The sequence below is a fragment of the Nesoenas mayeri genome (genome assembly GCF_963082525.1).
Source record: "Nesoenas mayeri genome assembly, chromosome: 11".
NCBI classification, from domain to species: domain Eukaryota; kingdom Metazoa; phylum Chordata; class Aves; order Columbiformes; family Columbidae; genus Nesoenas; species Nesoenas mayeri.
Window position 1 is genome coordinate 18,437,834 of NC_137563.1, and position 13,516 is coordinate 18,451,349.

The 13,516-nt window shown below is 38.7% G+C and overlaps 1 protein-coding gene across 2 annotated transcripts in view; it reads left to right on the top strand.

The window, feature by feature from the left end:
- Nucleotides 1-1,336: 1,336 nt before the first annotated feature.
- The window catches only part of ETFA (electron transfer flavoprotein subunit alpha), a 31,657-nt gene continuing 19,477 nt past the window's right edge, over nucleotides 1,337-13,516 (top strand). For both annotated transcript variants that reach the window (XM_080351421.1, XM_080351420.1), the window contains exons 1-5: nucleotides 1,337-1,389; nucleotides 8,541-8,690; nucleotides 10,563-10,644; nucleotides 10,745-10,827; nucleotides 12,282-12,381. In XM_080351421.1, coding sequence (XP_080207547.1) covers nucleotides 1,351-1,389; nucleotides 8,541-8,690; nucleotides 10,563-10,644; nucleotides 10,745-10,827; nucleotides 12,282-12,381 — 454 coding nt within the window. In that variant the 5' untranslated portion in view covers nucleotides 1,337-1,350. The remainder of the gene's footprint in view (nucleotides 1,390-8,540; nucleotides 8,691-10,562; nucleotides 10,645-10,744; nucleotides 10,828-12,281; nucleotides 12,382-13,516) is intronic.

The window sequence follows — 13,516 nt, forward strand, 5'->3', positions numbered from 1 at the left end:
GTTTGTTTTTTTTCTTTTTCCTAAACTACTTCAGGATGGGAAGGAGGAAATTGCATTAGTGGCTTGCTATCCAGCAATTGCTGGGATGGAAAGTTGGTCAGGAATGTCCCAGATCCATGTTACTCAGGGCTCCTGAGCTGGAGGACTGATCACTCCAGCATGGCAACTCCTGCCAGCTTCTCCAGGACACCAGGTTTTCAGAAAGCCACAGCACATACTTTATCAGTGAATTTGGCCTGAAACATTTAGCTTCATTGATTTATTTTTAAATCCTTCTCCTTGCCACCTGGAAAAAAAATCCAGAGGTATGGAAAAAACAGTGAGCACTAATAATTTAAAAAGATCAATAAATTATTCAGAGCACATGAGCTATTCTCCAATGCTGTTGAGGGGCCGAGCACAGGGATGCTGGTGAGACAGCTGTAAATCTGTCCTGGTGAGGGGATGCTGTCCTGGGCTGCTCTTTGAAGCTGTCAGACCTCCTGGACAACTGGTGGCTTGGGATGTTTGGCACATGCTGTGACGGCTGGCTTCTCCAGCGTGCCACACGCTGCGTCACCACGTTATCTCCTTTGCTTTTGCTGTGCATTCAGTGCTGTGGGGAGTGTGGCTGGGGAGACCTGGCAGTGCCTGGCCGTGCCCCCAGGGTCGGGGCTGGAAGCCTGCCCACGGCCTCCCAGGCTTCTGCTGGCTCCACACCCACAAATGAAGACTTTTCACTTCTTTTTCTTCACAAACCACGTTTTTATTGGCTTGGGATAGGATCTGGTGTGGAGCATAGGCATTTGCACGCATAACTCTGCTTCCCGTTGTTTTCCTCTCTTTAAAGGGCTTTAACTCTTTGCAGAAACAGCGCAGGGGCAAACGGTAAAAGGCAGCTGAGGACGGCTGGTGTTGGTAACAAATCAGTTTAGGCAGGAAGGTGCACATGCTGCGAGATGGACTGGTGCCCGCTTCCTTCCGAGGTGCTCTGCGGGCGCTGTACATGCACCTTGACACCTGCAGCAACTTTGCTCAGCCTTGTGGCACCGCCCGAGCGCCGAGGGGAGGCGCCGGCTATGGGCCAGCCGGGTGTGCGCGGGGGTGCATTGAGGGGGAGTTGCAGCGGCGGGTTTTGTTGTTGCTGCGGCTCCGTTCTCTGCTGCTTGCAATAAAGAACCGGCCCGCGCACCCCCGCCACACTCCCGCACGAGCCGCTCCAACCGCCGCGGCGCGCGGCCCCCGGGCAGGGGGGGCACTCTCTACCGCCGCTCATTGGCCAGCCTCTCATTGGCCCGCCTTTCCGGCCAATGAGGCGGAGGGGTGGTGCGCGCTTCTCGCGAGAGCGGCGCCGGGCCGGGCGGTGGAACCATGTTGCGGGCGGTCGCGGCGCAGCGCCTGCGGCGGGCGGTGAGTGAGGGCGGGGGGCGGCAGGGGGCGGCGGGGGGGAGAGCGGGAAAAGCGAGCGTCCTTTCGGCCGCGGGGCGGCCCGCTCCGCCGCGGCGCCCGGTGCGGGGTGTCGAGGGGCCGGTCGCCATCCCTCCGCCCCGGCCGTGTGGACGCGTGCCCAGTGGGGCAGAGGTGCTGAGGGGCGGCGCGCGGGGCCGAGCTCCGCCGCCCGCGGTGGCTGAGGGTGGCTTGGCTGCGCGAACAACAGGCGCCGCCGGGGCCGGGCGGCTGCGCTTCTCTTCCGCACTGTGGCTGTGAAAAATAAAGTTTCTGAGCGGACGGCGGGTGTTTAAGAGGCTTTTGTGGTGCTCACTGCAGGCAAGAGTTGAGGATGGTTGTCCTATGTGAAGAGCTAATGAAGTCGTAAGGGAAGTCTTAAATGTCTCAGTGCTCGCTCTCATCCACCTTCGTACGGGACTAGCTCAGGAGCAGGAGTACTTCAATTACAGCTGGAAAAGACTCTTCGAGTTTGTTATTGCAAACTCTTAGTAAATAAATTTGTGTCTTGAGCAGTTTTCTGGGCTTTTGAGATGTTAATAGAGTGTTTCTCAGTCCCATGAACTCAGCTGTGTAGAAATGTTATTGCTTAACCATCACCATCTGTGAATGAAGCTAATGTGAAACACTTGTTGCTTTTCCATATTGACCTTCATACTGGTCAGCTGTGAGGAGTGCTGGGCTTTTGGAGGCCATTTGCTACTTAATGTGTCACAGTGGCTGTTGCCAAATTTAACGAGTAGGTGAACTCAAGGTTAGTTGGAGTAGATGATTCATGAAATGTCCCTGAATATCTATCTGGTCAGTCTCATAGCACTACTACACACTTCCTCCACTAGAACAGCGTGTAAATAGCCCTTCTAAAAGAGCTTTAAGTCTCACAGATTTCTTTTTGAGCTTCCCAAAGCTTTTACAGGTATTACAGTTCTGTACGGCTCTAAAATAGGAATTATGGATATACTGATCATTTTCAGGTACCAAGAATGGCTCAAGAGTAAAGGTAGACCAAGACATACATGACTTAGTTAATAAAAAAAAAAATTATAGCTGTTGTAAACATGGACGTCTTTCAGTTATTGTTAGGCTGTAGACTTTCCAGAGCCAAAGGTCTTGTGATCTCTGGAGCTCCTGGAACATATGGTACTGCTGTGTAAATACTACTTTACTCTTATGATTACTGCACAATTCAGTTTCATGTCCTGGAAACATGAGGGCAGCTTCCATGTTCAGCCATATTAATTTAAAATAATAAATATGTTAAAATAAAGCAAATAAAACATCGTGTGCGTCTTCAGCATGTGGGTGACAATGTAGTCTGCAAGAGAAATGAAACAAAGTCCAGTTAAGCACTGCTAATGCTCATGCAGTTCAAGAGTGAATAGAGTCTAGAGAAAAACAGAATGTCAGAGACTTGTAAAGTATGAGAAACTGGGAAAAGTTGGAGTTGCATGACTTAAAGATGGGAGGACTGAGGAGGAATATGAGGCAGCAAGTAAAAAAATTGGTGACGAGGTTGGAATAAGACATTTCACTGGTCCATGGATAATAAAATTATACACTTGGCTTAAATTGCAAGAAAGCTATTTAAGATAGTTACGAAGAGTTAAGATAGGCATTAAGAAATCTTTTCTAGTTGAAGCAATTGTAAGTTTCTGGAATAGGTTGCCTGGGAGTCTTCATTATTGGAACACACAATAAACTCTGTGTTGGAAATAACATAGATATGGTTGCTTAGCATCTGATGGAGAATAGCTTTATATGAGCTTTTGAGGTGCCTTCCAAACCTGTAATGATGACGTTGTGATCATCAGGATTATCTTGCAGACTTTTAGTTAAGGAGTGTTTTGATGTCACACATTCCTACCTTTATAAAACAAACGGATAATATATTCCCTTAACATTCTCTGTCGTTTTTATCAAACAAGCGTCTGCCTTTTTGCCTGTTCACAGTACTGGTGTTTTTTTCTTCTTATATGGCATTACACAGCTGTTTGGGACCAAGTTGATTGTAGGTGGATATAATACCAATGCCTTTAATTCTGTATCCAGTTGTTATTCAACCGGTGTTGAAGTTAGAATTTATCCTAAGGATATTCATGAAGGGCAAGCAGTGCTAGTCTTAACTGTTCCAAGTCAAAATGAATGTCTTGGTCACCCTCACTTCTACCTCCATGCTCCTTCAAAAACCCCCAGCAATAGAGAATAGAGCTGTTTTGCTTTGTGTAATATTTCAGGATTCTGCTGTTGTTTTAAAGGTCCAGACAGAATAAAAGTTGCATTTGTTTCTGCAATATGTTTTTTGAGGGGACAGGAGTTGCTTTAGAGTTGGCTTGAACAAAATATAGACATGATCTTGTGAAGCTGTTGGCGATCTTTGGGTGGTGGTGGTCCTAACTGTTGGATTTAGTTTCTCACTTTTTAGTATAGTATTTTACCATATGATAGCTTTGGAATAAAGTGAAATGTCACTGCTTAATTTTTAGTGATATTGAGCAGGTATTCTTATTTTGTCTTTACAGTGTTAAGGTGGGCAGTTTTCACAGCTGTTGAGTCTTCAAGTTCCTGTTGATTCATTCAGAGCTTTTAATTTCCTGGTGTTTTGGGAAATAGAGGATTATTATTTCGGTCATGTGTGCATCTCATGTTGCACGTGTGGGTTTCTTTTTTTAGACCAAGATAATTCAGATAAATAGATTTAATAGCCTGAAATACATCTTACCGAGAAAGTACTGGGCTACATTTGTAGTCTTAGGGAATACTTTTAATATATCCTTCAGTTGTCATTGATAAGCTCAGACTATTAACTTTTGAATGTATTCACTTATCTTGAATTCACTCTCAGTTATTTTGTCTGTATTTCAGAACAGTTTCTTTTGCTTTGATTTTTATTAATGGTTTGTGTGGATTATATCTGGAAAAGTTTCTTCTTTATTACATCTTTTATTGCTGTTTCAATTCCTTGTAATTTTAAGTCTTTGTTGTATTAACTAAATCCTTTTCGTAAGTATTTTGTGTATTTCTTTGGTTGTTCTTTGCAGCAGTTAACAGCTCCTTTGTAGTTCAGGTGCCTTTAGTGTTGTCTTTCTAGTTAGTGTTTCCTGGAGTTAAATAGCTGTTGCTTGCACCTCTTCTGCAGCCAGATATGTATAATTTTTTTTTTTTTTTTTTTTTTAAAAGCTTTGCAGCTACAAGACTACCTATTAATAGAATTAGGCATTGTTTTGTTGTAAGGAAGGTAGCCGTTATCTTTAGTAATACCCCAATTCCTAGTTCCTGGAGTTAGTTGAGAATTTTGCCCGGTGGTAATAGGTCTCTATAAGAGACATGATTAATATTAAGCAGTTTTAAAATTTTAATTTATGGCCAGTTTGCTTTTACAGCTAAGCAGTGCGGCTCTAGACCTTTGTGGGTACAGCTGTTGGGTGCTTTTGCCTTGTGAATTTCTATTTTGGCTTAGTTCCTAAAACTTCTAGCGGTTCCTCTGAAGACACTGGGAGGCAAAATTCAGTTTCTTGGGTGAAGTTTCTAACAACCTATTTTATATTTATGCATATTTGGAATGTGCATCCATGTAGAATACCCCTGCTGAAGCTCTCACAGTCTTTCTGGGAAGACTTTTTGGCTGTCCTGTCTTTTGTTCCTTTGGTTGTCACGTGTTACTTGCAGAGCTGATTTCATGATTCATGTGTTACAAGGAGCATCCTGGAGCAGGCTGCAGGCAGTTAGCTCTTGATTTGTGACTGTAAAGGCCATTGATACCTACCTGTCTGCTCACCAAGCAAAGATATATAACACTTTTGTCTGGGATTTTCCAGCTGTTAATACATATGTTTTGTAGCATATACGTGGCAAATCTGTATTTAAGAAGTGCTGGGCCTGCTTCTTGCTGTTCAGGTGACTGAAAGTGCAACGTAAGTTCAGTTTGCCTTGGCATTGCTGTGAAGAGCAGATCACCAGCACAAATTGAATGAGTACTTTGGATGTCTGGGATGCTGGCCTCGTGTGTGGGTTTATCTGTGCACGTGTACTGGGCATATCCAGATTTCTAACAATTGGCAGGGACAGTGGCAGTGAGTAGTCTAAGTTATTTTGTCCGAAGTCTAGAAATGTGGATATTGTGCTTAAATTTTTCACATTCTGCTCAGAAAACATTGCTGAGTTTCTCACACGGGGAGCAAAAAGAGGCTCTGGGGAAGCTTGAGAAGATAGATTAAATTCATCAAATCCTTTGGTACTTTGTGAGTGACTTAATTGGTGTATACTGCACATTTGAGTTAATCTTACCAACTTTTAGACATCTGGAAGTCAGAGGCCAGGTTTGCTCTACAGTAAATGCTGGGGAGGGGAGGACAGGGAGTTGGAAACTCCAGATGATTTTCTTTCATAAATGTTTATTTTAGTATAAATTGAATCACTGTCTGGAGTTTCCACCAGAGAGGAAATGTAGATGTTTCTGCTGTAGAGGGAACATAGGTGTCTAGCTTTGATTTGTATCTAAACCTAGGTGAAATAAATTTCCAGTTGTACTGCCTGTTGGCAGATGTGTTCATAATCTACTGACATACTTGAGAAGCCACTCAATTGTCCAGATTTGTAGGATGTTTAACTGTAATTGATTTCTTTGGATGACCTGATTTTTCCAGAGCCTAGTTTTCACCAGGAGCCTTCTGTGGCACAAGCACCAAGTGCTGTTCCCTCTCAAGGCTTTGTTTTCAATAGTTCATTTGGCCTGTGTGTCTTATTTCTTGTATTTTTTTCCCCTCCTGCCAGCTATTTAGGTTTATACTCAACCTTCCGAATTTATCTGGGTTTGAAACTAGACATCCTGACCAAGTACAGGTGGAGAAATGATGTCAGTGAAATAATGAGCTATTCTTGCACATGTGCAACTGGATAAGTTACTTAATTGAAATAACTACCTGCAAAATATTTTAACAAAGAAAAGTCAGTTTGGTGTTGGTTTGGTTTTATTAAAAGACTTTACCTGTGTTAGTGTATTAGAATTCAGACTCATGTAGGAATCTTACTTGTCATCCAGGATTTTTACTCAAGATCTAGAATGTGACTTCTAGTTTATTTTAAATCTAGTCTTTTCTTTGTGTTCAGAAATGTCACACATGTAGGCATAAGGTGACCTTCCGGTGTGCAGTTCCCACAAATATAAAGTGTGGGTTTGTCAGTTAAAAAATAATACCCAGGTAATGCTGTAATATCTGTTCTCCTCAAGCAACAGCCATTGCTCTTACTTTTTCTGGCTAAAGAAAATATTTCTCAGTTTATTCTAGAATTGTCTGACAGAATGATAAAGAGCTTTTCTGGTGGTGCAGTACTTTTCTGGTACTTATTTAGGGAAAAAACTATAATATAGTCAGAATTAAGTGTGTGTTTGATATGCATGCTTCTTAGAGCCAAGCTAGGCTCTTGTTAAAGAAATCTTTAAAGAGTCTGTGGCTCCCTCTGGAAATTTAAAAATTTCAGAAACTTTCAGGAGCATGGTCCATATTACCCTGCAACACAAATATAAATCATTGGAGAAGTGGGATTTTTGCCACAAAAGCATGGATTTATTCTTCAAATGGAGACTAAAATCTTGTAACTTTTATTGCAAATGATGTATGAAACATAATCAAAAATATGGTGTCTGATCTGTATTAGCAATAAATATTTTGTTACTGGCAATAGGCTTCAAATGACCTTAGAATCTTTAATCATAACAAGTAACCTTAAGCATAAAAGATGAAATGCAGAGCACTTTTACAATAATCTGTATTGTTTTAATCAAAATGACAAATTACAGTCCTGATTCTGCAAAAACTTATCTTTGTATTTATATTTTTACACTGTGATTAGCTTCAGGGAAGTCCTTGGGATTTGCTTTCTCTGTGTGAAGTTGAGCATGTTGGTAGGCTTTGTGTGGTTGAAGTCCAAATCAAAATTTTAACCTCTCAGATTTCCAGAGGCTTTTTTAAATTTTAATTTAAGTGCCAATTTGGTGTGAGGGGAGATGGGGGCAGAATATATGTTTAAAAAAGTAGTACTTGGCTGTGCAGTCTTAGCAATGTGTTAGTGTTTGTGCCTTGGTCACAATAGTGGGTATGTTTTGCATTACATTGATGATAACTCAAGTCTTGATTTAAGCTTGATGTAGGATGAACTTGAAGGATAATATTCCCTTTCCCATCCTGAAACCTTTCACTACCCTACTGTTGGTCTTGGAGGAATAATGCTTTTTGCAGGTTCACCTGAAAATTAGAGAGCAGAGTCTCAGACCTTAGACTGGTTTGGTTTGGTTTCATGGCAAATCCCTTTTTTTCCTTTGCCTTTTTTTTTCCTTTGCCTTTCTTTTCTTTGCTTTTTTTTTTTTCCTTTGCTTTTTCTTTGCCTTTTTTTTCTTTCATTTTTGCTTTAGAGGTTGAAGTCTATGTCAACAGTAAATTGGTCAAAATTATTATCCAAGGATCATTAAATTGTGGTTGTAAACTAAGTGGTCATGTCAAATGTTTTAAAGGAAAATAGAAAAAAAAAAGAACCTGATGGTATTTAACAGTTTTATTAGTGTGTTTTCAGGCTGTAGAAGCTTTCTGCTTAATTGTCATCCTGCCACTGCATACAGTTTTGACTTTATACGTAACCACTTGAAAAAGTGAGTTCTGTTGCTAGATTTCGTGGGAAAGAAAAAAAAAAAAGCAACCAAAACCACCAGAAACCAAAGAACAAAAAACCCAAACCAATCAAAAGTAAATATTTATTTGCTGCCCTTGATTTATTTGTATTGTATTTGTATTTGTCTTACTGGTCTAATCTTCACCCTTTGAGGTACTTGGTCAAATTGATTGGCTGAGCTCAAATGTAATGTATTAAAATGTTTTTCTTAGTATTGTTCAGTATTTTCCTGTGGAGGTTTTAGCTTAAGCATAGCATGTTATAGATATGATGAGGTCAAATGTATTCCTACAAAATAAAAATTATCTAGATTTAGCATATTTTGTTTGACAACAGTGGTTTACAGTTTGTATAATTGATAAGTTTCTGTAAAACATTGGATGCTCTTAGGAGCAGGTTTTTTTACTTAAATGCTCTGTATCAAACTCCTCTGTCTCTCTCTTTCTTCAAAGGCATCGCTGCTCCGGAGGTTTCAGAGTACATTAGTCATAGCAGAACACAACAATGAGACTCTTACACCCATTACCCTAAACACTATCACTGCGGCAAAACGTCTTGGAGGTGAAGTTTCTTGTTTAGTAGCTGGTACCAGCTGTGACAAGGTAGGAAATGCTGTTTTCTTAAGAGTGAAATGAATGCAGTGAAGCAATACTTGGTAGCGTCTTGGTCAGCCTGAAAAACACTCTGTAGTGAAGAGGAACTGTACCAGGAATTGCTAATCTGCTGGAAATGTCCTGCACTTGAACACTACTCTTCTGAAGTTAAAATACGGGTATAGATTTGATTTCACAAGGGAGAATATCCACATCATTTGTTGTAAGCTTAAGCAAGCACATTTTTATAGGACTAAAGGCCAATTAACTTTTAAAACAATATTGCCCTGTAAAGTTTTCAAGACAAATATTGCAGTGCTAAGAACCTGGAAAGAGCCTTGCACTGTTCAGATGGAAACCAGCAGAAATGAAACAGCACAGTGACAAATAGGGCTTCCGAGCATCTTGCTGTTACTAGTCAACTACTAGTGGCATAGTGAGTGTGTTTGCAACCTAAAATTCTGAAATTAGTGCTTCTTGACTTTATAATTTAGCTCACATTTTAAAAAAGTTTATTGTCGTTAGCTGTTGTATTGTTAGTCATATTTTTATGTGCAAAATCTAGAAACAATAATAGTACATTACTGATGTTCTTATTCCAGCATGATGTGGTCTTGTGTGAACAATAAAAGTACAAATAAATATGCATAGTATTTTTCACACTTGACTATTTTTTATGAATTGTTATACTCAAAGCAATATGTGCTATTTCATTTAGGAGGCATAGTTATGGCACCGAATTCACAAAGAGTTGGAAAAACCTCACTGGCTATTTAAGACTGATTTTAACTGAGACCCAGGTGTTCAAGGTGGAGACCTAGAAGCAAATATTTATCTAGATCAAGAAAATGAAAACAAATTTTTGCCTGATATGTCTGTATTTGAGTTTCCCTATGCTTTGGCACTTGTGTAGTAGAAAAAATATTGAGAATGTTTTGTTTGTTTGTTTTTTGATACTGAGTATATGGTGTCTATTTGGCAATGTATGTCATGCTCGAGAAATGTACTTTACAGAAAATGAAGGTGTTTTTGTTTGGTTTTGTTTGCGTTTTGTTGGGTTTTTTAAGCTTCTTTCTAAGAATCTGTGTTGGTAGGACAAAAGAGTGAATTACTCAAACAGATATTCTGTAGCAGCTATTATGGAATTTTTATTTATTTCCTCTTGTTCATTTTTGAGGGTAAACTGATACTCAGTAAAACTATGCTAGTTCTGGGACAGTGCATGTGGTCTCCAGACACTGCTGTCAGTCCTCTTCTCTCTGATCTGCAGCAACCCTTTTATCATTTAAACTTCACTTCTGCAAATTTAATGGAAAAATGGCTAAATATAGGATTGAAAATATACATCACATCAGTAGGCAAAGAGTCAGCTGCAAACAAGAGATTTCTCCTAAAATTTGGACACAGATCATAACATTTCTGTACGTTTGTATTTGTGTTGTGTGCTTGTGCAGTAGATATTGACCGATTTAAAAGAAAGCAGGATTGGTTTCTTGATGATTGTATATATGTATACTGAGCAATGATCCTCAAGTATTATTGTTATGAGATCATTGTGAAATCCTGGATACAGGAGGCAATCTGTCCTATGTTTGATTTGCTTTGTGGTTTTCTTATTCATAAAATTAATTTGCATTATCATGTAAGGCACGATGGTGTGAGTCAGAAGATCTGTATTTCGTTCCATCAGGTTTGTTCTGATTTTGAAATACACATGCTTTTGTGTTCCAGTTTTAACTAATCTATAGTCTGTAAGCTCTTTTCACTAGGGACTCTCTTATTGTTTATGGTGTTTGCCATCATGGAACTCTGTCTAGGTTTAGTTGGAGCTTTCATGTGCTGTCATGATGCAAACTAATAAAAATTCATTTGTAATCATAGGTAGCAGAAGAAGTCAGCAAAGTGCAGGGTGTTGCAAAAGTGCTAGTCGCTCAGCATGATATGTACAAAGGATTTCTAGCAGGTGAGAGTTGTTCTTATACATTGACAAAAGTAACTGTATTTGAATTTGTAACTGAAAATAAAATAGTTGTAAATTTTGAGCAATATATTTTTATCCTCAGAGGAGCTGACTCCCTTGATTGTGGAAACTCATAAAAAATGTAATTATACCCACATTTGTGCTGGAGCATCTGCCTTTGGGAAGGTAAGTAAATCAAAAATTTCTTATAGAAGAGAGATGGAGACACTATTGTATGTAAGGATGTGGATCAAATGCCTGAGACAGGTCAGCCATGGACAGTTTAGAGTTCTAAAAAAGTGTTACAGTAGTTTGCTTAAGAAGTTAGAAACACTGATTTTGTGTCTGGGTTTTATTATAGGCTGACTTGGGCAAAGGAACTGTGTAGAAATATTTAGCGGTAACCAGTTAGTTCTGTGTACACAAGGCAAAATGTACAATAACACAAAATAGATTAAGTGATCTGAGAGCGTCATGAAAATTATAAGGAAAAGTAGAGTAAATTGAGATGAAAAATTTTGAAATGAGAATGTGCAGACGTGTTGGAAGCACATTGCGGGGGATGGATTGCATGTAAATTGAAATGTCTGTAAATGTATATAAATAACACAGATCCGAGTCCTAGCCAAGATGTTTTTAAAAGAAAATACATTTTTTCAGAACTTTTTTTTTAAGCAATGTGTTTTTAAGTATGCAGAGAGGCTCAGTACTAACAATCTGGTCAGTGTGGCACAGCTAAATTAGAGAAAAAGGATACTTCAGAAATCTTGCTGCTATGGGATGAATAGTGACATCAGCCTTTCAGCTGACTACTTTCACTCCCGATCAGTATCAGTTCGTATACTTGTAATTTTGCTAAGAGAAATCTTTACATACAATGCCTTAGGGGTTTTTTGTGATTTTTTTTTTTTCCTTTCCTTTTCTTATTTTGACCTGCTGTGTTTTAGTAAAGGTTGATAACTTTTACTTTAAAGCTTATGCTTCCAGATTTTAATGCTTAAAATTTCAGAACTGAGCCCTTTGCATTATACCAGATTTGGAGGGGGAACAAAAAGCAAACAAAGCTCTTGCTATCATTAATTTCTTCATGATTTATGTTACCCTTTTTATCCTCCTTCCCATTTGTAGAGGTTCTGTGTAGTTTTCTAGAGTTAGTTTCAGAGCAGGAGAATATATATTTTAATAATAATTTTTAAATAATGTTGTTTTTTTTTACTTTTGCGGGAAGAGTGCAGGGTTTTTTCCCTATTGTTTCCGGTAACTAGCTTACCAAAATGTGTTTTTTTTCCCTTGAAGTGCTAAGAACTCATCAATCCATAATTGTCACATTTCTGAGTAAATTGCATCTATATTCAGTTTTAAACTATAGAAGCAAATAAGCCTTCTTATTTAAGATATCAAATGTTTACTTACTGTAAGACTCCTAAAATTTCTAATGTTATTCCAATAATGGGATTTTATTTGGCTGCTGAAGCTACATTAGTAGCCCTAAAAGAAAAAAAAATCTTGCAGTCGTATGTGCCTTTTTACTTACAGACAGCATTATACAAAGTTAAAATTGGGACAGCAGATGTTCTTTTAGTGACCATGTAGATTTTATGTAGCATTTACTTTGCTAACTTTTCATCTTGGACTTCTAGAATCTTATCCCCAGAGTGGCTGGCAAACTTGATGTTGCCCCTGTGTCTGACATTATTGAAATTAAGTCACCAGACACTTTTGTGAGAACCATCTATGCAGGTGGGTAATCACAAAAGGTATGTGGTATTCATGCAACAAAAGACCCAATACTGATAACTTTTCTACATAATGCTCTTGTTAAAATCTTGGAATATGGTAGGAGTTTGCACTTTAACAATCTGAATTGCTGTGGTTCATGAAAATGAAACCTGGGGATGGACAATGATGTTTCGTGTGTGAGAAAGCAAGTAATCCAACAACTTTGGTACTGTCAGTTAGAAACCAGGTCTGTCACTTCAATTAATAGAATTTGGTAATCTCCTTTATACATTTCTTTCTCCTTTTATACTTTTCTTTGTTAATGTTCTTCTGATCAGATTTTGTAAAATATAAGACATTAAGGTAATTGTCCAGCTTTATTTAATATGACTAGCATTAGTTCTGATTTAGAGATACCACAGGGTTATTTTTCTTAGTTATGAAGACATTGAACTAATTATTCATAATATTTAATTGATTTAATTTACAATTATTTTCCAGTCTTGTTTCTCTGATGCTTATCTGACCTTGTGTTTTAATTTAGATATGAGCTCAGTGGCTTGGTTTTTTTTAATTTTATGGTACAAAATTGTACCACATGTACCAACTTGGTATTACGTTTCGAGTTATGTCGCCAAAATGTGGTTTTGTGTTGCACTTTTGAGTTGCTTTCCAATAATTCAGTTTCTATATGACTTCATTATGAATAGCTGCTGTTGCGGCAGTTTTCTCTTTATGTGTTCCCTGCAGTCTCCAGTGTGAAGTAAATACCTCATTATATCTTATTGAGAGAAACACAGTCCCACAAATACTTGGGCCTCTTTGTCATCTGTTCTGATGAATTCATGCAACAGTGTAAAAGATCTACTTTGAATTATAGATGTTCTTTATGTTAAAGAATGACACTTTCAAAGTTGAGGTTTTTTCCCCTCTCTTCTGAAACTTAAATGCTCATTCATAAGATATTATTTGAATGCTATGTATCCTTTAAAATCGAGGATTTGTTACCATACTTCAGAAATATCGAGCTAAAAAATAATCAATGTAGATTGCACACATTTTAATTTAAGTGCCTAGGTTTCAAATTTAGTAATCTAAAACTGCAAATTTGGGAAGTAACTGAATGTTGTCTATTCTAGAAGAACTGCTCATGTGT